Genomic DNA, 25386 nt, shown 5'->3' on the forward strand with positions numbered 1-25386 from the left:
GGAGGTAAACATATCTCAGTAGCACTCAACATGTGTGTTGTGTTGCACAGTGTGGGTAGTGAACAGGTAAGTCCTTTAGAAGCCGTGTTTTAAGGGAGACCTTGTTTTAATATTCTTTGTTTTTAATACACTTGAAGATTTTTATTCACCTGTGTACCTTAAGCCACCTGTTGTCCAGTTCTTTTAGGTTAATCGAGCTGTTTTAAAGGTATGACTCATGTTTTTTCTTGACACATGACACATTTAAGTATTTAACACATATATATGTATAGGTAGCTGTTGCCTTGAACGTTCTGCTTGAGACTGAGCATTGATTATGGCGCCAGATCTGCATTGTTTGAGGCAAATAACCTGAACCGTAAATTATTTGGGAAGTTTTGCACGGCAGTGGTCTTTCAATGTCATTTTAATTATTGCTGTTGTTGCTTTGTCTGTACTGTCCTTGACTTTGGATTTAGACCCAGTTAATAAGTGGATGGGCTGCAGGAATGTTGGTGCCAACGGCTAATGTTTTTGTTTTCTTATATAATCCACTCTGAGTACACTTTGTCTTCGTGTTCGTACTAAGCAGACAGACTCTCGGTGCTTTTAAAGTGTTTAGTTGATGGCCTGTGTGTGGCGGTGGTGTATAACTATCATACGTCTGGTCCCAGCTGAATCTGAGGTGTTTTTTTATCTTTCTCTTCAGTATGTTTGGCAGGTTGGCATTAGCATTTGGTGTTTTTGTGAATGACTGTTGATGCTTTTAATGAGTTAGATGTGTTGACTTAAAACTTGTGTACAATACAGTTGTCCATCCAGAGTCAAAATCCTCGTCTCTACATTATTCCTAACATTGTTTGTCAAATCTTTCAGTCCAACAGACAGCAGCAGTCACTAATTTGCCCTGGTTATTTACCTTTTTTTTTATAATACATTTTAACTTTTCCACAGAGTTGATCTACTATCCAGTATGTGTGTGGGGGACATCATGCACGTTCAGGATTTTAATATAATGGCTGTTTAAGAATATTTAAACTGTTGCCTATTGGTGCAGTTCAACAACAGTTGGTTGCTATGTGGTTGCTATGTTTCGGTTGCTAATTTACCAGTGTAACATCAAAACACAGCATAGTTCAAATGTATAACATAATATTTTTTTTTATTTTCCCATGTGTTAAATTCCTGTTGAAGACACAGTGCTGCACAGTGTCAGGGTTTGCATAGGTCCGATAAGAAAGTAAAACATGGCAGCTGACAGACTGTACAGTATATTTTCATATTACAGATAAAAGTAGGTAATCCCCCAAGTAATCAAATGTACCAAACAGATTATTTTAACAGTACCATACAGTAATATCAAAGTAATCACACAGTCTTCTCAGACAGAAGTTTGGTCATGAGGAAGCGCCCGCTGGACAAACATGCATGGTCCAGTTTTAAGATGTTTAAACCGGAACATTTGATTTTTGTTAGTAATTTGCAACAAATAAAATGTTAATCTGGACGAAGACATCACAATCACCGATTGTCAGTGACAGAACTATGGATTAAAAGAGTCTGGGATTAAAAACATCTCCCCCAAATCTTTATAGCATCAAAATGTTCACTCCCTGCAGGCTTCAAAAGGTGACTTTTACTTTTTTCAAGGGATAATTTAACCTTTAACGCCATTAGAGTGCTCATAGTGCAACACAACAATATAAAATCAATAAACAAAACTAATAATACAATTGAAAACTCCTGAACATTTCCTGCTACATATCAGGCATGTATCTCCCATCATAAGCGTATACTTACAGCATGCATGAAGGGCTTTCACTGGTCCCCATTACTCCAGTTAAAATCCCATCCTTATTCACACATAAGAAGCGTAAAGCACTTCAGTATTGGCATCTTTTCTTAATATAAGATATCCCTTTACAGCTGATGCTCTATAAGAGACACCATGTTTATTACATAGGCTACATTGTAAACATTCATTTTTCTTTGTGAATAAATACCCCAGGAACAGCGTTTCAACACTGCTGCACACACGGAACAATTTCACATTTCCATTACCTTTTGGGACAATAATAACAAAGAAAAAAGTTCTTCACAGCTCTGGCTGTTTCAAGTTGTTAAAGCAGACACGTAGGGCTGATTTACAAAATAAAGATTAAGCCTTAATCTTAAAGACTTAAAGACTTAAAGGTATGCATTGTGATATGTACTATGCCTGTGATTTCCCTCAATACACATCCAAGTGTTAAATATTCATCATATCCCACAGTGCCACGTTTTCGTCGTTAGACAGAGACAGTTCGAGCAGTCCATGATTGGGTGTGAGTGGTGGTCCCCAATGTCTCCCTGAGCACTTAGATTCTTAAAAAAAAAAGCAAAAAAAGTTAACAAGGAGTTTGTATAGATTCATGTTTGAAAATGCCACCAGATGAATTACCTGTTTGGCTTTTTCTGTCCAGCAGATGGTGCCAAAGCAGCTTTTCCTCTTTGCAAGGCATTAGTGGTAACCTGCAGGCCTTTCGTTGGCTGCTGCTCCTACATAAAAAAAAAAAGAAAAAGACAAATTCGACACTTCACATTTAGTTTACAAAAGCAAAATCTGAATTTTTACCTAAAAAGATGCTAAAAATATTCACCACTGATGGCTTTTTCACAGGACAGGGCGGTGGAGGTCTGTTTGGAGGATCTGGTCTGGATTTGTCTGCTGCTGAATGCTGTGAGTGGGTTTTGGTGTCCGGCGAAGGTAAAGGTGGAGGTCCTGAGGGTGGTAGAGGAGCCTGGTTTCGTCTTAGCTCAGATTTAAAGGGAGGTGGAGTATAAGCCTGAGGAGAGTATTGTTTCTGAGGAGAAGCTGCAGACTGAGGCTGAGGCTCTTTCTGCTTTGCAGCATACGCAGGTACGGGAGGTGGCTTCACCGCCGGACGCACAATAGCATGTCTGGACCGGGATGGGCAAGACGGACTCGGACTCGGAGAGGACTTCTGTGGAACCAACAAAGTTTGGTGGTTTATATACAAAAAACAACAGAGAAATATAGCAGTGGCTCGTCTGGACTTCTTCTTTACCAGGTGGTCTGAGTCCTGTTTATTTAGCAGGAATGTCAGGTTGGCGTGACCGTTCCCATGATCGACGGCTTGCAGAGGTTTGCCCTCAGCTGGTACTGAACAACTGAGGGTTAAAACACAAAAATACACACCTATCATTTATACATCCATACAGCATATGGTCAGCAAAGTATCACTGCAGTATTTAACACTTTAGAATGATATACTTTGGTACTGGAGGTGGAGCAGAGGTTTTCAATGGAGGGCGTTTATGTCTGTAGCAGCACCACAATCCAACAGCAGCCAAAACCACAAAGAGAACCAGAGGGAGGACCAGCAGGACCAGAAGGAGATTACCTGTTGGGTTATTAAAACAGACAAGAGTCAGAAAACTGCATAATTACAAATAAATATTTTCAACTAAACATATGAAAAAACAGAGTTGTCTTACTGTGGCTGATGACAGGTCCACTGTCCACACTGCCCCCTGACCCACTCTGATCACACAGAGGAGGAGCCCAGCCTGCGTCACAGTGGCAGTTATGGTTGTTGTTGCACAGCTGGTGAGAGATGACCCATTAAAATTACAACTATTCATTATACAGACATGTAGGTATAGGAAAAATAGTCCAAGGCTCAGTGGTAAGTACATTTAGGCCGGATTCAGACACAATCCAGCACTGCCACGAAAAAGCAGCGACCTGTCACGGAGGAGTTGAGCTGGATCCAACCTTTGAAAAAAAACGCAGCCCGACATCACGATGCGGCTGCCAATCAGACGCTCGTACAGAGACTATCCAGGTGTCGCCACCTGTTGTGTTCTGGCCAAGCTTCTAAAGCTGTGTCTGGCTCACGATTTACACTGCTAAACAGTGACACTCAGTCACTATATTTAAGTTAGAGTTTTCAGATTTATATATTTACATTTTCTGATACTTACATTACTGCATTTATAAGAAAACAATATATATTTTTTTACTCTGCTACATTTATCTGACAAACAGTCAGCTACATCGTAGATAAAGATTGAACACTGACAGGAATCTTGCTGCTACACAAAGAGTGCTTACCATTCTTGTACATTTTGCTGATAATACATCTGTACTTTTACTTTAGTAAGATTTTGAATGCATGGCCTTACTTGTATTTTCACTTTGCCATAGTGCTACTTTTAATTAAGTAAATGCTATAAATACTTCTTGCACCACTGCCAACTTTGGCATCTTTTTATAATAATGGGCTAGCAGCCAAATCCATTTGCCCAGCATCCTTCCTCACACACACAGAAACTTACCCCGTGTCCGTGGCACTTTGCATTGCACTCATCAGCTCTCAGGAAAGATGCATTGCGGCATTCTCCATTAAAGCAAAGCTGTTGAGAGGAGGAAGAGTTTGAGAGAGAGTCAGAGAAGGGGTTAGAAAGTTGAGTGGTAGAATCTGACTTTACGTTCTGATGGGTAAAAGACATACTGACATCTTGAAAAAGTGATTCAAAGCACGTTCTTTGCCACAATACAAACATAAAATCCCATTTAGTACATCTCCTCACACGTGGCTCACCGAGTCAACACCGCACTTGGTGCCCGTCATGACCAGGCCTGGGTCCAGAGTGTCGCCCTGTGCCTCCTCGACCCCCTGCCCAACTTTGTACACATGTGTTCCCATACAGTAAATCTTCTTGTTGCCAAAGGTGACAGTGGTTTCTATGGGAACAGCATTGTTCTCAATGGGCTTGGAGCCTGAAGTTAAACACTGGATTTTCCCGCAGTGAGCATCCCTGACAAAAATAATAATTAAAAAAAAGGGATCATGAGTTTGTTGAGGTTGAGGAAAGATAAATGTAGATACAATCATTGAACTGAGAGAAACATTTGGTCTTTACCTCTCCTTACAGCTCCTGTACTTCCCAAATATATCTTTGCCACAGTTCCCGTACATATCACCAGCTTCGTTCACTTTCTTGAAACACAGGTCAGGGGCCGGACGGCCATCTGTGGTCAGCGCAGAGAAAATATTTGCACATTAATATGGCTGCACATACCCAAACAATAACACACACACACACATACAGCAAATGCATGCACAACGTGTTATGTGACCGCCTGATGGAGAGCAGATGGTATCCCTTACTGTTCTGTGTGGCTCCTGTGGTACTACAAAGGCTCTCCAGGGAGGCTATGTCACGACGTGAACATGGACACTGTCCAATAACAGTCTCTAATCCTGTGACCCACTGAGGCCTCATCTCTAAATCCATCCAGCCTCTCTGCATCAACATGTGCTGGATGTTTACATTTTTAATGACACAATGGTGACACATCAGTGGTATTTAAAAGTTGAGTACATTTAAGCTGATTATCTCATCAAAACTTTATTCCATCATGCTATGAAAACTAAAGGATGTACTCAAGAATATGATTCTGCTTTTAGAAATGCATCAATTTAACATAATTCAACAAAATACACGTCAATCTGGTGTCAGAATTACATTTATTTATCACAATTTCATTTAAGATATTAAAATCTATCTTAATATTAACCACCTACCGTACCGAATAACCTAAATGCATGTTTAAAATAAGCTAAATTTACAACATTACATTCGACAGAAACCCACCTTGTCCCCAGAGAGACCGACACTGCTGCTCCAGGGTCAGGCACATGCCGGTGTAACAGTAGGCCTGGCCGCCTGCACATGTCGTACCATCCACTAAATAGAAATTAGCAGGGCAAGACTCTGTCTTTCCATCGCAGTACTCCGGCAAGTCACACTGCCCTGACGGAGCACGACACAACACGCCTGGGCTCTTCAACTGGACGGAAAGAGATGAAGAGAAGTTTAAGAGAAAACAGGAAGATTTAGTTGCGATAGTGTTGATTTAATAGTAAGAATTAACCAAACAGGACACATCATTCATGGACGACAGGATGTTTGTGTTTCCCTCTCTTTAGTTGTCAGCACCTTGCAGTCATGGCAGCAGACGCCATGGGCACACTCAGCTCCGGCTTTCAGAGTGCAGTTATTGGCATTGCAGCAGGGACTTGTGCACTCCTACACAAACAGAGTAGCAGAGAGGAGAGTCATGAGTCTTGGCAAAAACATACAAGGAAAATATATACTGCAACATTCAAGAGACATAACACACACACACACACACCTCTTCTTCTCCACAGTCACATTCTTCTCCATCCTCCAGGTAACCATTGCCACAGCGCTGGCCTCCATACATGGCTCTAGTGTTTGGCAAGTTAAAGAGACACTTCCCTCCTCCAGAGCTCAGGTAGCTCTTCAGCTCCTTCTGGTTACAAGCATTAAACACACGTGGAAAGGGATGCCTGCGCCGCGTTGAGGAAGAAGCACAAATACAGTATGTAAGAAATGTCCTCTGTTTTCACCTTCCCTGTTCGTTTAAATAACTGTAATCTCACCCGGTAGCAGCAGCCATGATGCAGCCTCCGTCTTCTGCCCTCGCCTGGCAGCAGCCTGTACTGTCGTGGCTCATACCGAAGTTGTGGCCCATCTCATGTGCCATGGTAGCAGCGACACCCACAGCTGACTCTGAGTGGTCCTGGTCAATAGAGTTCAATAGAAAAACATATTACGCCACATGTCTGTCTCGTGAAATTTTGGTGACACTTTCACTGTACTAATCTAAAATTATTAAGAACCATATTTTTAATAAATTATAGAACTCAAGCATAGAGATGGTTTGTTTAGTTTCTCACCGTGTTCACTCCACCAGACTGGTGGTCAGAGCACATGGCTTTGAGAGGTGCCAGCCCGATAGTAGTGCCCTGGAATCCCCTCCCCCTGAGGACAGAAAACGCCACCGGTAATTAGTTCCAGCAGGACAAAGACCCGCTGGGATACAGCTCGTGATGGTTATTTCACCACACAATGAAGTTAAAATCAGTTGAGAGATTTTCCCCCACGGGACGGGAGGATAGAGGAGACAAATGGGGATACTAGCGTTGGAGAGGGTGAAGAAGGACAAATAAGGAGACTGGTGAGAGAGAGTGACTGACGTGATGAGCTGAGCGTTGTCGTTGGGGAGCGTGCGGAGCTGTTTGCTTCTCCAGGACAGGAATGCTGCCAGAGTGCTGTGAGGGTTTTCTGAGACGTTGATCATGTCCTGGCTGGTCCACACCTCAAGACCGATTAATGCCACACGGATGTTCAGAGCCTTGTAGTACTGTGGGGGTCGACGGGAAAAGTTAGAGACACTAAATCTGTCACTCGTCTGTCACTTCTGCAGTTTTCATGCTTCGCATGTGATGTTACCTTGTCGACCAAGTTGGCCGCTTCCAGTAGTTTCAGTTTGGTCTTCTCGAGATTACTCCCATGCTTCTCAAACTGAAAATGACATAAACCATATTCAACACTTTGTACATGACAAACAGGATATGAGTCATTTCTCTGGTCTTAACTGCTGTTTGCTATGGCTGATTTCCTTATTTGGTTTTATTACAGTATTGTGTGATGCAGAAATACACTTTTATTTATACCACATATAAATGTAGTTCTTAACATCTGTCTGTACGATCCATGACCTGTACTTGCTTATCCTTAAGATAGATAGACACACAACTATTCCACTGATTTGGGTGAAACTGGATCATATTCTGGTGATTTACAGACTTTCCTGATGGACAGTAAAGTAAACTGCTGCAGACTGTAGCTGCTGTTACTGCTAATTGTAGTAAGTTTGTTAGCCAGGCTGCCTGGACTGAGAGCTCAGCGCACTGGGGGAGTGTTTGTGTTTGAACCACAGAGAAGACGAGCTTTTCAGCCCAGGGCGTGGGGCGAATACTGACAGGGATCAGAGCCAGTGTTATGTCAGAAACAAAGCTGGGCAAGCAGGTGACGCAGCCAGGCTCAGCAGCGTCTAAGGACATAATGACAAGGGCGAAAAGACCAAAGAGGACATTGATGGAGGAAGCCGAGCGAGAAAATCAGAAAGTGACCGAGCAAGAGGCCACCGGACAAATAAAAAGTAACTCTGGGACTGACTTCTAGTTGTTGACTAGCTAGTTTTTGATCATAAGTGATACAATCATAACAAATATGTGTACAACTGTCCACATTTATAACAGTAGTATGGCAGAATTGCAAAAGCGATTGATCATATTTGTATACAGGAATAGACACACATACACTTTTATCTTGCCGGGTCTCAAAATGTCCACACTTCACACGACAGGATATGAGTCATATATCTAGATTTAACTACAGTCCTCTAAGGTCTGTCTAACCTGCACGTTGTATTTAGATTGCTTCATAATATTCTATCAAAAATGATCCATAACTATGTCCTCACCTCAGCCTTGTCAGCCGCTATCAGCAGCTCTACATACTTCATATTCTTGCTCAGGTCCCTTTTTTCCTGCAAACGGAGACACAATACATCAATACAGAATGTGTGGTGACTGCTTTGTGTCGAACTTGTAAAGGATGTCAGGCAGGTGGATCATAGTCTGAACTCACCCTCCCACTCTGCGGTGACATCATTCCATGGATGAAGTCATTAAGCCCCTCCTCATCTTCCCTGTTGCCGTGGTGATGCGGGCAGCTACCTCTGGGGAGATGGAGACTCTCGGCTCTGAACACAGCATGTTGCTGTGCATCCGTGGAAGCAGGAAGAGGCTCTATCAGGTAGCTGACGCTTGTGTTCAGAGAAATCAATCCCCTGGGGAAACAAGACACTACTAATGGTTCCATCGAGGAAATCAATGTGGATCGACGATGCTGCTGACCGTCTAATCTGCACACTGGCATGCCGTGGAAATTGTTTCCAAACCTTCATCAGATTAAAAGTCAACCGTGCATAGATGCACATCACATTTGGTTCTTTTTTTATTTGCCTGTGCTGTTTTTTACGGATGGGTGGAGCAGCAATTGTCCCAGGTGATTTACTGCTGTTTATAAATGAAGATCAGCTGGGCCAGGCAGTCATACACAAACCTCTTCTTCATAAAAAAAACGACTCAAGAGTGCCGATATCTCTATGCAAACACACGACATGCACACAGCAGCGGGTCAGGCAGCTGTAGGAAACATCTGGAAAGGTCAGACGCCCACATGTCGACGTCCCTCTTTGCTGTGTTCTCATTTCTCCAGAGAATCCACATTAGTAGGGAGACATATTCATTCATCCGTCTTCCAGATGCAGAGCACTGAACCCGAAAAAAAAAACACACATATGGCTACGATTTCTGTCAGTGCTTGCCAGTTTCTCCTCTGTTGTCGCTCTTCTCTCCTCTCTGAGTGTCACTAACCGGAAGGATCAGCTGGCCTGATTCTACACCAGGAGAAAACACAGGATCTCCATATTGAGCTGCACTCAATGAACCTACTCTGGAGGCAGTGACCTACTAACCGACTGGACTGCACAAGACACTACACACAACTGTTTTCTGTCACATTATCTATTCAGCCATGGTTTAATCATAGGCTGTGCAGGCTTCCAACTTCTTCCAACTACAAAAACAGGATTCCTTTTTTTAATTTAGCCTCAAACATTGTCTTATTTTTAACTCTGTCATCAGTCCACTGTAAGCGTGATATCTGATACTGGCACAATACATTCGGTTTGTGCACACTCCTAACAGGCTGAGTCATGCCAGGGATCTTAATATAGCAACTAATAACTAGATTACGGTTATTCTGCTATAACCCGATTTCTTAAATCTTAAATGAAACCTGGTTTCTGTAATCGAGGAAATAAGATTTTCTCCTGGGAAAGATGACTTCCACGTACATGTGCAGTTTCTGTTTCATGAGTGAATGTGGAGGAGTGGGAGCGATCTTCACAGCTTTAAAAAATTACTCACAGTTTGGACAGATTTCCTCATCTGTTTTGGCAAGTTGACCACAATAGGAGATTGTTGAACAACAGTAAATTATGTTAGGCTATTATATTATGCAGATGGCTACGACTCAGAAAAACACTACGCTATTGCTGTGCATCCATTAATTCTGGTCTGTTGGCCTAAAAATGTTTCAATGTCAGCTGAGAAACAAATGAACCAAGGCTGTAAGATTAGCCTTAATGGAGCTAAGAGCTTCAGTTCAGTAAACAAGCATTACAATCACAAATGTGAAACAATCCACAGCACTAACTCATTTCTTTTGAGTGTACACTTTCCTCTAGCTGCTCCTTTGCTGAGGAAATATCATCTTTCCTGCTCCTAACTGTAGGAGCTTGTGTCTTCATGAATAGCTTTTTGTTTTTTGGGGGGGAATTTAGTCTTATGGGAGAGAAATGTCTTTTTTCAGTGGGACCAACTCTAAATATTATGAATGCAGCCCGTTGTAGAATTTTACATACCTGAGTCCTGCGCATGTGCTAACAGCAACACTTGAACCCTCCATGCCCACAACCTCCCCATGGTAGAAACAGTGTCCCTGGAAGACAAAAGAAATTTGTGTAGGGTGAGGCAGGGTAATTCAACCAGAGGATTCTGTTATAGAAGCAATAAATTTAGTATTTTATGTATATGTTGTTATTTCCTGCCTGTTATCCAGCAGCATTGATATTTATCTGTCCTATATGATCGTTTAAAATCCCCCCACTGCAGTTTGAGAACATCAAACTGTCTGATAGACTTACAGTGCTGGCAGGAGAGGACGTCTTGCGGGCTCCATCAGGAGTGTACCATATTTCCTGATATCCAGGGGCCAACAGCTGCCTGATGAAAGACAAACTCAGAGATAATTTGCAAGAAAATATAGTGTCATTTATAGACATTCAATCTGGTGAAACAGCAACAATATTCTTGGACGATGGTGGAAGAATACACGGGCTAAAAGCTGCAGGAAACAGCTGAGATAAAGGAGTCTCTCCAGCCGCCCACAGCTCATAAAATATTCACTCTGACAGGGACACGCTACAAAACTAGACTGCTTTAAAGATTTAGACAAAGTTCCTCTCTGAGATAAAAGGAAACAAATAAAATTCAAATGTAGCTTTCCCTGAAATGATCCTTTTTACTTCAGCTGAAGTCTGAGATAGTTTAGGTTTGTTGGAGTTGGAGTTGTTTTTGTTTGACAGGGCTATTTTTTACATACGTCCTCTTATTTTGTTCTGTATAACTTGGAATTTCACTCGTATACAATACAGTCTGTGTAGGAGAGGCTGATAAATCAGGGAGGGAAACATGCACATATCGAGAGGAACATTCATTTCATTGTCACGAAACATTACATTCCTCTTTCTCTCCATCCGTGTGATTGAGTAAGTGTCTTCAGACTCATGCTGTTTCTGTCATACTTACCAGCCCAGTATTTACATCTTGCGCAGATGCTTATTTTCCTGTCTTTTTCCCCTCCAACTCGGTCTTAATCCATCCTTCCTGTTTTCATTCATAAACCCGGCCTAACAGCTGGTTTTCCTTTGCTTTGTCTCTCTAAATCTCCACTCGTCTTTCCTCCCACAGTCTACCTCAGATCCATCAAACAGGCTGTAGCTGCAGGGGAACTCGGGACGGAGAGAAACCTTCATATGTCTACTGGTGCTGGAGCTTGATTTAAATAAACACAAGACGTCCCGCTAAGATTTACCTCATTTATTTTTCATCTTACAGGGTTTACCTCAGGGTAATGGCCATGTTGAGTTTGACACTATTAAATACAAGGCTGCTATCTTAGCTTAGCATGAATTATACCAAGCAGCACCTCTAAAACTCAATAATCTCTTTTGTTAAGACATAAAACAACAAGTTGCATTCATGTGCAAGACTAATCTTTATCTATTTGCTAAAAAACTAACAGGCCACTGGCTAAAGCTTCATATTTAACACGCAGACATGACAGCAGTACCAATCTTCTCATCTTTTTTATTATCCTTATCATGGTTATTATAGGTTAACTTTAAACTCTATTGATCCCCGGGCATCCCCAATCTTTTCATTTAACTCTTGAAGACAATAATCTAATTTCCCCAAAGGTCAAACTCTTTTTCCTCTAAAGTATGATGAAGACAAATGAATGGAAGATGGGGATTTTTCTGCCCCCGTCATATGCCCTCAAGGAGACAAGCCTCTTGTAACAATGACAGCCTGTTGATGAAATCAGTCACAAATGTCTGCTACGTCCTTTAACAAATTAGAGCTCTAGGGGATGAGAGGGACTCTTTATGCAAACACACAAGCAGTCCAAGAAAAAACTTGAGAAGATGATTAGTCAGTACTAATATATCCGACTGATGTCACCCTAAACGGGGGTAACTCCAACTGTGTTGACATTTGACCTTCTAACCTCATTTAGATCTGGCCTTCTTCTAATCTTCCCAAATTGAAGTTCCCATCGTGCTCTCCTTTTATCTGTGTAACCTCCTCCGTCATTTTAACAGGAAGAATTAATGGCAGAGTAACCAATGATTGACTTAGCTTTACCCTGCTGTCGTTATACCAGAGTCACTTCTTCCATTAGGAGACACATAATGACTCTTTCTCTCCTCCATTCCCTTATTCTCACAGCAGTCAGCAGCTGTGTACACTGGGTAAACCAGTGGCTATATAACCTGCCACCATGTGACATATAGACACAACATGTCATTAACAAAGCCATTACCACGACTGAAAGAACAATACGAGCTTAGTTTTAGTGTTTAAGTTTTGTCATAGTTTGCACTAGGAATTCAAACCTAGCAAATTTGTAATATTCAAGCATGCATGGCTACTGTCTGTTCAATTGCATGTTAAAATGATTAACTGTAAAGAAACAACCACAAGAAACACCCAAAACAACAGCTAAGTTTCAATTTGACTCATCAGTGACTTCATCTCGAGGTAGATTTAATGAATTAATTTAACACAAAGACAACTGCAATGCACTCCAGCTGAATGTGTTGTCATTGGTTAATCTCTGTAAACATTTTTACGTGTTAATTTAAGCAACAGGAGTCAATGGTTTCTGCAAGATAAAATCAAGTGACTATAGCAGTTTAGGACTGTGCGAAATTGAACTTGTATAAACTTATATATGTCGAATATTGGATAGAAGAGGGGAGCAGCTGAACTTAGGCATGAATATTAATGTGTGCATACAATCAAAACCTAATTTACACAGATGTCTATGATTTGCAAAATACACTGAAATCAGTTTGAACTAATCCTGTAACAGTTAGAATTTACCTAGTTAGGCTGATTTTGTTGCCAAGCCTAAACTGAAGGGTTTGACATTATGGAAAAATTCACATGCTTGCAGATCAAGCCTGCTCTCATGTCAAAAAGGGGAAACAGATTGATTGGCTCTGCCGTAACAGACTATTTCTCGGTTGGGTGCAGTGACTTCCAAGGATCTGGATGTCACCGTCACAAGCGCCTGATCCTGTCTGAATGCCCGCTAAGGCTGCCAGACTGCCAGACTGCCAGGCAACCAGCTAAGTCCCCAGGAAGAATCAAGAAGCACATAAAACCACAAATTAACATAACATAAAACCACAAATTAAACAAACAAACTTCAGAGGTGCTAGTAAAAAGGTTTCTAGACTTTATGCTGAGCTAAGCAGCTGCTGACTGGAGGTTTATATTTACTGCACAGGTTGTAAAAGTACTATCAAATTTCTCATCTATCTCTTGACAAGTAAGCAATATCTTCCAAAACTATTCCTTTACGTCAACCAGTCTAAACCAGCAAAACATTTGGAGCATCCCAAACCCTTGAGTCTAATTGCAGTCTGGTCTGCATGCTGCTTTCAAACCAAGACTGTGAAACCCTCAGCGTGATGGCATGAGCAATTCACAAAGTTTGGATGCGGTCCAGTGTCCAGACAGATGCTGTGATTGAGGAGTGCAATACTGGCTGATTCAGGGTCCTTAGTCTGAGACAAAGGGTCGGTTCAGCCTCATGGAAGGGGAGAGCAGAGGTGGGGGAGTAATGCTAATGTACTTGGGAGATAGTGAAGGAGAAAGGAGGGGAAGGGGATGTGGGGTAATGCATTAGGGGCAGTGGGTCACATTCTCTCATAGTATTGGATGACATCACCACACGCATTGGAGAGAGGGAGAAGGCTGACGCAAAGTCAAAGTACCACTCAGCAACGGATGATGAAGAGGCTTTTATTGCACAAGGAGGCCAATGTTCTGTTGTTCTGAAGCTCTGTGAGTGTGAGTGTTTCCCCAACACACACGCCGACACAGAGATTAAGACATCTAAGCAGACATGGCCGGTCCACTGTGAGACTAAACATAGAAACAAGGGCAAACCCCTGCTCTCTGCTAACTACACCTGTGATCCATCAGGACTGTGTTTTCACTCTAGTTTGCTGCTGTGTGTGTGTGTACAAGCGTGTCTCTGTGTCGCCTGTCTGCGTGTGGCCACAGTCTCCCAAAGCTTGACCGCAGAGAGCGCGTGGGAGATGTATATTTGTACTAGAGCCCTGGGGAACATCAGATGGGGTGAAGGGAGGAAAGGAACGAGAAAGAATGGGGTGCTCGTTTTTAAGAGTGGACAGGGGAAGACATATGAGGTGAGGAGAAGGAGGAGGAACAATGATGTGAACATTTCCCAGGGGAGTGCTTAATTTAGGTTCATGCACTTAAGGGTGTGCAGGAAGGGCATTAGACAGAAGAACAGAGAAAGTCATGAAGCAGAGGAAGCAAGAATATCCACACCGTTCCTATCTGAAGCAGGACCACATAACTCACACCCAAGCTGACCCAAACTGTCTCTACTTTCCTCTTTCCATGACTTTTCTCACCTCAACCCTTCTCCTCCGGTCCATCATTCACTTTCTTACACTGTTTCCTCACTCCCTTGCTCTGTTTTTACATCCCTTTTCCTGCACTCTGAGTCAGCACACCGGCCCTCATCTGGCTCTTAACCAAATCAACCCTTCATGGGTGCAACACATCCCTTCATTAAGATAAAAGCTCACACACACACTCACTCACTCACACAGATTGTACGTATAAACCAAAAAAAAAAGATGACTGATGCACACACACACACACACACAAATACATGTACACTGAAGTATTGAAAAGCATGATTGGGGAGGACATAAATGGATTGAGTCTGTACTCCAGCCACTGGGAGTATTGATGCCCAGAAATATTTACAGCTAAGTCTGTCTCCAAGTTTTACTTAAATGATACATCACAGTGAAGAGCAGATGTGTTGTGTTGTGTATGTGGGAAAAAAAGAGATCTAAAAAGCTGCAGGGGGATTAACAGAAAGACAAGATCAAGGCAGACTCACAGCTAGTTTAGGTCCTCCCTCATCTGCTGACTGGAACAGTTGCAGGGGCAGTGAGGACAAAAGGGAGTTGCCAGGACACAGAGATGGACACTGGCAGCATTTTCTTTGGCTTTTCTCCAAGATCAGACATTGATCTTCACTGACACACAAACTGCTCTCTTCTTCGACCCACCTATAATCTCAAATAGCCACGTCTCTCTCCACATTAGGCCAACAAAGGGCAAATCAAAACAAAGTAACCCAGTATGGGAGAGAAGGGAAACTCTTGCTGGCAGCAGTTAGAAGTGGTAAACCTCAGACTAAATAATGTTTTTATGAAGGCGGCGAGTTCTTTCTTTGAATGCTGTAAAACTATTTTTGTAAGTGAGTGAGTGAAAATGAGCAGGGTGGGGTAGGGAGGAGGTCTGAACCTTGTGGTAAGCAGTACAGTACTTTTAAGCTCTAGCTACTATACATATTTAATTGCTTAGATGTATAACCAAATCACACATCCTGTTGTACTAATGGTCTATATGCGTCATGTCAGGAATGGCAGTTACTTTATCTAATCTAGCTGTGAGCTAAACTCTGACCACATCTTGGGGCACTCCCTAAAACACCTCAATGTGCTTATAAAGACATAAAGAAAACAGTCAAACCTCTACCAGAAATACAAACGCACGAAGCACGTACAGTAAATCCCAGTAAAAAAAGAGAAAAAATTATAATTTTAACAGATTTTATTATGCCTGATTTAAGAAGGGTGCTGCAGCTCCCATACTTTCCACGTCCACGTGGTCCGATGTTTAGAAAGACAATACCATCCAAAGGTTTACTACTAAACTTTTTAATGCCTCCCTCCTCGACACCTTGTCGCCTAAAATACTATAAACTTGTTTAGTATTTTGAAATTAAAACTAAAGTTAACATTTGATGTGTTAATAAAACTGTGATTTTCATAATTTTTGCCAGACTGCACGTTAGATATCATGGTATATAGAATAATGTGTCCTCCTAATGTTTATTAACATTATTGCCACATTTATTCGCACTGTTAGTGACTGTCTTTTCTGATGCTCTACTGTATCCCTACAAAATAATTTGTATACAGTCCCTAAAGTTCCAAGTATTAAAGACTTAACTTAAATGAATGAAACAGAAACAAGTATTTACATGATTTTTTTTCCTCAGCTCAATAAAGCTCTATTAGCTATATCTGTTTTTACTTACAATTTTCTCAATTTGTTGTGTATTATTTATCATTAAAATAATAATTTACAATAGTTTTAAATCATATCTGTCCCCTTTTTCACATCACCTCACCTTTTATTGTACAGCAGAAGTGATTAGGACCAATGAAGAAATGTTCACAGCTTTCCTGTTGCAGGAAACAGTTTGGAAGTTGCACAAAAGGGTTTCAAAATATATTTTTCTCGCATGTGAGTGAAAGGAGTGAGAATTTTCTTTTGATTTCCTCTTTTTTTTTGCAATATCATGTTGAAGAAACCTAAAAAAAAAACTGTACAGATGTGATCAACGCTCTGTCTTTCCTTGTCTCTGTCCCCGTCTTAAACACACATGCGCAGACAAAGACAGTGTGTGATTGATGAAAATTCCTTTGCCCAGGAGGAAATCTAACAGTGTGACCACCTGCTGAGGAGGGAGAGCAGGGGGGCAAATCCCTGAGGGGACGGCCAGTCAGACACAGCGGAGTCATGGTTTGTTAGTGTCTATCCGTGTCTGTGTGTGTGAGTGAATGAAAGACAGAAAGAGCATACATTTGACGGGGGAAAATGGACTTCATAAAAGCTTCCCATTCCACTTGTGTGCTGGCTCAAATCCAAAAGTGATAAACCACCACAGCTCTGTTGTCACCACTGACATCTCTCCAGCTCCAGTACTCACCACTATCCCACCCAGCTAACACACTCTCCCATTAAAAAGAGACAGATGCTCCGCTCCTTTCCTATCACCATCCCATTGTTTCTAGACAGGAACTGCTCCATCAGATTACAGGACGTTAGGTTAAGAGGCACAGTCCTATTTCCTGTTTGCCCAAGGCGTACATATCGGGTGTCGATGCTCTGTTGCCCGAAACCTTCACCCTTTCTGCACCCAGAGGGTCGCTGACCTTATAAATGGTCTTTGTGAACTCTAACATCTGCTTAAATATAACCGGGCTGAACGTAGCATCTTGGCGTACACTTGGATTTATACCTTGGTTTGATTTAATCAGGCTGGAATTGCTCGATGCAGCTAAATTACCTCTTTTCATCTGTTCCTGTGAAGAATTGCAACTCCAAAAGTTGCCGGGTATCTAATACCATGAATGACACACCGCACTTTATACTACTTTACTCACTCGTTTTTCTCCAGGTGTAGTCTGAGCTCCCGACCCTCAGCTGAGATCAGAACCTGCGCCTCTGTAGGATGCTGGATGTGAAAACATAAAAACAGATTGTCCATCAGACAGAAGGTCACTTACATCAAGATCTAAGTGTTTTTTTTTTAATGATTTCATTGGCCAAATGGACAGGCCTGACTCACCTCGATGTCGGCAGTCCTCCTGTGTCTGCGAGGATGCAGCCATGTGGGGTAAGTAATCTCATAACTCTGTACGTGCTCGAGGATGCTCCTCAGTGAAGCCTGACTATTTTCTCCTGATGAAGAACAGGAAAGCAAAAAAAAAAGACAATCAGAAACAGAAGCAGGTTTGTCGCCAAGTAAGATTTCATATACAAAGAATTTGTATTTTGGTGCATGATGATCACAATAAACATGAACAACGTGGGAGGGCATGACAAATACTTGTGATTTATTGTAATGTTTTATTTTAGTGGTTACTGGATGACTCACTTTTGGATCAGATGCAAAGAAATGATGCATGCTCAACAGTCAGTTGTGTTTTTTTTTTTGCATCTTTACAATATATTTCAATGCATGACTGATTTTTCTTTTCTTCCAGAAAACATTTCAACCATCGCTCCGAGAAACAATCAAGACTCACCATTGTAAACACGGTCTCCAGACACAGCAGCCTCAGCACAGAGGAGGAACACTACGACGCACAGACACAGACAGGGCTGCACACAGTCGAGAGGAGGAGGACGCGCTCCTGGACGCATTCTAACAGCAGACAGCTCCGAATGAATTCACTGAACTGAGACATAAATGTGCATTGAACCAGAGTCTGAGTGTTTCACAGCAGATGGAGAAAATGACGCCGGTGTGACATCGCGATAAGCCGCCGCCGCCTCTGCTGCTGCTGCCGCCGGTGAAGCTTCACTGAATGAGATGCTTGCAGGGGCGCACATCTCTCTTTCATTCACAACCCCTCCCCTCCATTACACACACACACACACACACACACACACACACACACACACACACACAAGGGGAGGTGAGGCAAAATAAGGCAGGATGTGATGAAAACGTGTACGAGTATATTTTTTATTCTTGATCTTAAATATTAATTAAAAAAAAACATAATTACTGTAAAAAAAAAGGCAGTTTAATATAATTTAATGAGTTGTTTAAGGACTGTTTGCATTTTTTAAGCATTATTTCTTCCAGCAAAATGTTTTATGTGCATCCATAGACTCACAGGAGACAGATTTAATAAAACAAAATGTCAAAATTAAAGCAGATAAGACCTAAATATCCTTATTTTTAGTCACCGAAGTATGTTTCAAGCTTCAAAAATGTAACATCCTACATATCCCATCATGCAACTTTTTCCACTGGACTGTCCCTGCTTCATTAATCATCAAATTTTCCAGTTTCTAATACAAGCTGTTATAAATTTGTAATCTGCAAGTCATAGCCAGCAAATAAACCTGATGACATCACTGTGACATCATTGTGGTTATCTTCTCTGAATTCATAGCTCCTTCATAGACAACCCGAGTAGTAGTACTCCTGATTATTAAACTGAATTTATGCATAAATTTGACAGGGTGCAGCTTTATATTGATTGCATTTACTTACAATGGATTTTACAGCGCTGTAACTGCCAATGATGGTGGCTTTGCAGATTTGTTGGCACCAACTCGGGCTAGGGGATGGAAAATATTTAAAAGAGCTATTAAAAAATACTTATATTACGGTTGTGTAAGACTATTATCTCTGTTTATTCCAACCAACAGCCCATGAGGGCTTAAGTTTAGGCCCCGCATGTAAACACATGCTGCCTTTAAATAACTGAGACGCTTGCCTCAACATGCTTTGGCTGCTACAACAGGCCATATGTTGAGTCACTGTTATGTGTTAAGTTTGGAGATGATCCAAGTGAGCACACAATCAGTCATCTGAAACTTCTGCTACTACTTAATTGAAGTGGAGTAGTGTGTGTAATTGTTCATTATAGAGGTCACATTCAAACAAGCAGGCTTCTGCAGACATATTTGATCCAAAACATGAAAACAAGAGTTAAATCCTGGTTACTGAGAGTACAGTAGAGAAGCCGCATGCTTTAAACAAGGTCACTAAACCAAAAATACACTAACACCCTGGAAGTAACCGGGCCTACTACAGTAACAAAATACAGTAGGCTTCTCCTGCGTCCAGCTTCCAGCAGCCATTCATACTGTGCCGGTCATTTATAGGTGTGATGATATGCCACACAGCACATGTCAGGAGGATAGAGTGTACGAAGGGTGTGTGAGGTATTCTTAGTGCTGATGACAGTGCAGGCCCGCTCAATCCATTCACATCTCTAAATGGTGTCCTGGCTGCAAAACAAGGCCGCTTCTAACTGCCAAGGTATTGGTTTCTGCTTTACTCTGCTGATTCCCACCTCACATGCTCTCTTTATTACTACAAACTGAAAGTGATATTGAATATTCTGCAGATACCAGAGTCATTAAAATTTAAACGTTATGGACTCCGCTCACAGAAACAAATTGGTAATTTTGATAATTAGGCTTCAAATTGCTCACACATACACACACAAAAATAAAATCAAGCAGTAGGCCAAGAGGAATCATGTTAAACATGCTGAAAGATCAAGTGATGGTTGTATTATAAATGCCATTCATGATATCAAATGAGGGTATATTTTTAGAGAGGCAACCTTAGAATAGACTAGAGGGGAACGGGCAGATATCGGAGAGTGTGATAGTATAAACCATCAAACTGTGCATGTAGCCCATGGCTAAAAGAGGATGAAATCATCTGTTTTCCTCTAAACATGACAGACGACAAGACACATTTTAAAACAGAAAACTTTGTAAAGTTTGAAGTTAGAATATGTTCCAGCCGTGAGAGAGTAATCATATAAAGTCAATCCTAAAAAAAGTCTCAGGAACAGCTCTTTCAACAGGATTCAAGGTAACTACCCTTCATGCGTGGCATGTTCGTTGACGCGCGGTCATTCATCTACATCAGCTGTAATCTGTCCACTGCTTGTATGGGTCCACTTCAACCTAATTCTAGTTCGTTCTCCTACAGCGGTTCAGGAGCCGTTAGCAGCCGTCCTCCAGGATGTCTGGGTGTTCCTCCCAGAACTGCTCTCCTATAATGTCACAATGATAGCCCTGCACCGTCCTCCTGCTGCGAGTCACAGGCACGTCCTCCTCCTCTCCGTTGGGTCGCTTCATGCGCTTGGTGACGGTTTCATCTCGCTGGACACAGAGAACGAGGGACATGATTAGCGTGATAGAAAATAACTTAATGAAATTCTAATTTTTGGGAAGCACCACTCTTATATCTGTCTGGAGACTCTGGCAACTACCAGACTCCAGGAAATGAGTGTACCTTTTTGTTAAGTGAGCTTTAGAGGTGCTGGTAGGCGAAGGACAGAGCCACACTAGCTGTAGTTTCATATTCAAATGTCACAATGATCATGTCACATCTTGCATTTCTACTTTTGATCTGTGAATGCATTTTTCTTATGCTTGTGAATAACTGTCCCACAATGTACGGTCATGTGCAATTTGGAATAATAAACCACTTTTCATAGCTTATTGATTTGATTTCGCCGCTGTATGAAGATATACTAATAAAGACTTGTCATAGAAATGTATTTCTACAAGGCAAACATTTTGTCAAGCTGCATTATTGGCATTTGGTAACACAGTACATGCAGGGACGTGTGAGAAAAGGTCCACCTGCTGACGCATTCGGAACACTCTTCAGCTTCGCAAAACATAAACACTAAAATGTCAAGTTTTGGAGTCGGCCACTGTTCCTAGATGAAACATTTTCTGATGACATTTGACGGACATACAGGAAGAAACGGTGGCAGAAGACGTGTGGAGAAAATGTCAGATATTATTGGAGAGTACATGAGAGAGGAGGCGAGGAGGAAGTGGATGCAGCGGAGGAGGAGACAGCGTGGGAGTTATCCACACGAATTTCCCTGTAATGACTGTGCAGACTCTTTATCAGCAGCTCACCTTTTCCCAGATGAGAGTGGTGCCTTTCTTATGCAGGGCAGATTCATTGTTGTAGTTGATATCAAACTCAGAGAACAGGATCTCATTTTTGTCTGCAGCTAATGTTCCCTGGAGGGAGATAGAACACAGATATATGCACGTAAACAAAACCATTAAAACTGACCACGCCACACTCTGGTTCGGATGATTATCAGTATTTTGTTTGATTGAATTTCCAAAGAAATGTTTTTAAAGCGATGAAGGAACTAAAAAAAAAAGCACACATGTCTGATGGGCTGTGAATGACTCATGTTGCCCAAACATCTACCCACAATGAACATTTCCACACTCCATTAGCTGTCATCACATCATCAGAGTTCCCCTCACTGGCCACAGGAGAATAAAGAGACTTCCAGAGAACAGCTGTTTCAGTCAGTGACAGCTGCCATAAATAGAGATAGACCTGATGTTCTACACAAAGAAGTTACCCCTGTTTAATTAGATATAATATTTCCCAGTATGTGTATTCCCGGTTTGTTTTTATGAGCCGAGGCAAAAGATCAAGGACTTCTGTTTGCTTTGTTTGGTTGAAATGTGTTTTAAGCTTTATTTATAACACACATTTCAGAGTGTTGAGTGAGTTACAGTGTGCGGTACGATGCATTAGAGAGATAAAACAGGAAATAACAATAGAAAAAAATTAAAAACCTGTGACGCTGACTAGGTTAAAAAAATAACAAAACGAAGAACAATGAAGGACAGCATTACACTTCTCAAACACTTCTCAAAGCCATCAGCTGTCTCTATCTCTCTCGCTCTCTCTCTCTGTATATATATATATATAGATATATAGATATATATATAGATAACAGAGGGGAGTTCCAGAGAGTCTGACCACAACTGCAAACGCTTCTTATATTATAATTCCAAATATGAAGTGGTACTAGTCTATGTAGTGCTCTCTAGGTGATTAAAAGAATTGTATGTTCTTATTATTGTATGTAGATTATTGCACAAGCGTTGGTCACAATAAAAAGCTCAAGTTTGAACTTTTAACATAGAAAAGTACAATAAAAAGCTCAAGTTTGAACTTTTAACATAGAAAAGTAGAGTTGTTACTATGATTTGGTGCTACATAAATTTTAAAAAATCCTTGCAATATTAGTCCCTGCATAATCATGCTGCATCGTGAGGTGATGGCAGTGGATCAGCGCTACAACAACGGGCTTAAGGATTTCGTCACAGTATCTCATTACCAATAAAATGTACCTGTGTTTGTTTATCTACAACATAAGCCCACCGTCACCACCGGACACTGTTTTCAATGCCGACATTAGCACACCGCTCTCTCACGCAATGTCATGTACACTATCTGCCATCTATTCAAGACTCAGGTCGATAACAGATGAGCTTCCCAAATTCTCTCACATTTGCAGAACACTGCGGTCGCGGTTTAGTTGTGAAAATCAACTGTTGCATCAGCTGTCCAGATGTGGTTTCACAAGGTCTGTCGGTCTGTGAGGCTGGTTGGTTCGTACTGTGCAGATTCTTAGAAACAACGCTGAAGACTGCTTATGGTTGTGAAATTACACACTGAATTCACTGGCAGCAGCTCTGGTGGATACTAAGTTTTTGGTCTCTGTGTTTCTCACCTTTAAGCGATCCTCTGCCTGGACCGTCGTGAGTCCTCCTTTTTGTACTAACGTCCAAAACACTGTGTTGTACAAATTATTTATGTGACCTGGAAGACACAAAAACACACATGTACCCCACAGGCTTACATCTTTTTACAGTTTAATCATCTAAAGCACAGTGTGTACTTACAATCTGCTTGCCTCCAGCTGAGGTAGTCCCTGAGGTTGCGGTTGGTAGGATAAAGGACCACGCGTCCGTCGAAGCCTGGCGGGTACAAGAGCGGCTGCTCCCCAAAAAAATCCTTCCAGTAAAACACGTACGAGGAGGAGAACTGGGAGGCCACGTGAGTCATAAGCTTACTGCCAGAAAAAGAAAGAGAGGGAGAAACAAAGTCAGACAAAACATGTGAAAGGAACATGACATTCGTCTACACATACGGACCTGGCTCTCCTCTTGAACAGGGTGGAGGTCCGCTTGAAGACAAAGCTGAACTCATCGCTTTGACCATAGGCGATGATGATGTCCTCTAGGTCTCCCATGACGGAGCGTGCGCTCCGGGTCATCAAGCCCAAAGCTCTGTCATCATTGGGCTTTGTGAACTTGTGCTGCTCCGCAAACCTGAAACAAAAACAGCAGGAGGTTATTAATCATGTGTGACACACGTCTGTACACAGGCGACAGCTTCAAAAAAAGGTCAAACTCACTTGTGGAAGTTGCGCCCGTCCAGCCTCACGACAATGTAGCAGTTTCGTAGACACGTGTCATCTGTTTCAAAGTTGCGGACGTACTCAAACTTGCTCTTGGCCATGTTGGTTGAAGTAGTAAAAAGACAGGTCAAGGGTTGGACAACACAGGACCTGACACGTCCACTCAATCTGCACAGGTTTCCAATCAACATGAGGCTGCTCCTGTAACATAAATACACAGTCATCAAGATAACACACACACACAGGGAGGATGCAGGAGGAGAACAACAACTTTATTTTGATGTCAGAGAGATTAAAGTTCAATCTTTACTTACACTTGGATGTCACGTGTGGTGTTTGTCCTCTCATGTGTAGCTGTTTCGTTACTTACACAGACAGCAATGTTTAATTAGGATTACAGAGATATGTTATTGATTAACATCTACATTTATTCAAAGACTGTTGTCATCTCACACACGCTGGTTAGTGTACAGTCCGTCTACGAATGCTGTCGTACCGCGGACAGTACGAACAAGAGTTCCGGAGATGTTGAGATCTTTAAAAAACAAACAGCTCAGTAGCTTGTCTGTCCTCTGCCCTGTTAAAATAATAATAATTTTAATAATAAGTAATTTTATCGCTGTGTTTTTTGCATAGGATAATGTATTAATCAAGCAAGTTTAAGGAAGAAACTAGCAATTTAACACAATCTGTTGCTGCCACCTTGTGGTAAACGGGGAGAGAGGAGCAACCAAAGATCGTGTATTGATTTTAGTTCAGTTACTCTCTTTTCTTTAGGGATATAATTGATTTTTATGGATGTATATGACATAATAGAGGGCGTTACCATAAAATTATTACAGTCAAAAATAAAAAATAAATAAAAACACCAGTGTTCTGGTTTATGATATTTAGGGTCCCTTGAAAAAGATGCAGAGTGAGAGCTCTGTCCAATAACGGTTAACTGACGACGACACATTTCCCAGCATCCCTCGCTTCTAGTGATGGGAAGTTAGGTTCTTTTTAGGGAGTCGGATCATTTGACTCACCAAGAAGATCCGACTCTTTCGGCTCTTCATTTTACCACTTGTACCTTTTATAATTCAGCCAAATTTACTGCTGTTTTGACTCATGATTTGTATGTGTACGCATTTTTTATTTTATTTTTTATCTTGTGCGGGTAGTGCTTTTTATTTATTTTATTGTTTTTTATCTTTCTATTGTCTACTTCATGTTTTTATTGTGTTATTTATTGTGTTTTATCTTGTTGTGCAGCATTTTGGAAACCTTGTGTTTGCTAAAAATCGTGCAATATAAACAAAGTCGATTGGTTTGGGTTGGATATATCATTCAATACATCCTTTCTACTTATTCAAAAGTAAAAATTACATTTTCTAATATCAATAAATTGCTGTAGCCAATTGTTTTCATTGCACTTACAAACTGAACTTGTAAATCTCTGAAAACGCCCAATGAATGCACTA

The 25386-nt window shown here is 41.4% G+C and overlaps 2 protein-coding genes across 3 annotated transcripts; both read right to left on the minus strand.

Moving 5' to 3' along the window:
- Window positions 1-1124: 1124 nt before the first annotated feature.
- adam19b (ADAM metallopeptidase domain 19b) lies at window positions 1125-18576 on the minus strand. Its single transcript, XM_010737515.3, has 23 exons — window positions 18215-18576; window positions 17755-17867; window positions 17570-17640; window positions 10637-10715; window positions 10355-10431; window positions 8512-8713; window positions 8345-8410; window positions 7309-7380; window positions 7053-7219; window positions 6753-6837; window positions 6456-6595; window positions 6185-6362; window positions 5989-6078; window positions 5644-5839; window positions 4909-5017; window positions 4587-4803; window positions 4321-4398; window positions 3478-3586; window positions 3254-3383; window positions 3048-3150; window positions 2619-2963; window positions 2420-2517; window positions 1125-2343 (listed from the first exon to the last, which is right to left on the minus strand). The coding sequence occupies exons 1-23, from the start codon at window positions 18330-18332 to the stop codon at window positions 2337-2339; spliced, it is 2850 nt and encodes a 949-aa protein (XP_010735817.3). The 5' UTR covers window positions 18333-18576; the 3' UTR covers window positions 1125-2336.
- Window positions 18577-19983: 1407 nt separating this feature from the next.
- On the minus strand, window positions 19984-24444 carry thg1l (tRNA-histidine guanylyltransferase 1-like). 2 transcript variants are annotated; one of them, XM_027286707.1, is made up of 7 exons: window positions 24238-24444; window positions 23921-24124; window positions 23658-23834; window positions 23406-23575; window positions 23234-23322; window positions 21603-21710; window positions 19984-20828 (listed from the first exon to the last, which is right to left on the minus strand). In XM_027286707.1, exons 2-7 carry the CDS (start codon window positions 24112-24114, stop codon window positions 20670-20672), a joined length of 897 nt encoding a protein of 298 aa, XP_027142508.1. In that variant the 5' UTR covers window positions 24115-24124; window positions 24238-24444; the 3' UTR covers window positions 19984-20669. The 2 variants fall into 2 exon arrangements, with proteins under 2 accessions (XP_027142508.1, XP_019123960.1); XM_019268415.2 differs by lacking the exons at window positions 23921-24124; window positions 24238-24444 and having other exon boundaries at window positions 23406-23480; window positions 23658-23724.
- Window positions 24445-25386: the final 942 nt, after the last annotated feature.

The sequence above is a fragment of the Larimichthys crocea genome, chromosome I (assembly GCF_000972845.2).
Source record: "Larimichthys crocea isolate SSNF chromosome I, L_crocea_2.0, whole genome shotgun sequence".
In the NCBI taxonomy this organism is placed as follows: Eukaryota; Metazoa; Chordata; class Actinopteri; family Sciaenidae; genus Larimichthys; species Larimichthys crocea.

Coding starts and splice junctions, on each gene's coding strand:
- thg1l (XM_027286707.1), bottom strand. CDS start 24,114: ATGTTGATTGGAAACCTGTGCAGATTGAGTGGACGTGTCAGGTCCTGT. Junction 23,576..23,657: donor CTGTTCAAGAGGAGAGCCAG/GTCCGTATGTGT, acceptor TTTTTCTGGCAG/TAAGCTTATGACTCACGTGG. Junction 21,711..23,233: donor AGGCAGAGGATCGCTTAAAG/GTGAGAAACACA, acceptor ATCTCCCTCCAG/GGAACATTAGCTGCAGACAA.
- adam19b (XM_010737515.3), bottom strand. CDS start 18,332: ATGCGTCCAGGAGCGCGTCCTCCTCCTCTCGACTGTGTGCAGCCCTGT. Junction 10,432..10,636: donor CGTCCTCTCCTGCCAGCACT/GTAAGTCTATCA, acceptor TTTGTCTTCCAG/GGACACTGTTTCTACCATGG. Junction 5,018..5,643: donor TCGGTCTCTCTGGGGACAAG/GTGGGTTTCTGT, acceptor CGCTGACCACAG/ATGGCCGTCCGGCCCCTGAC.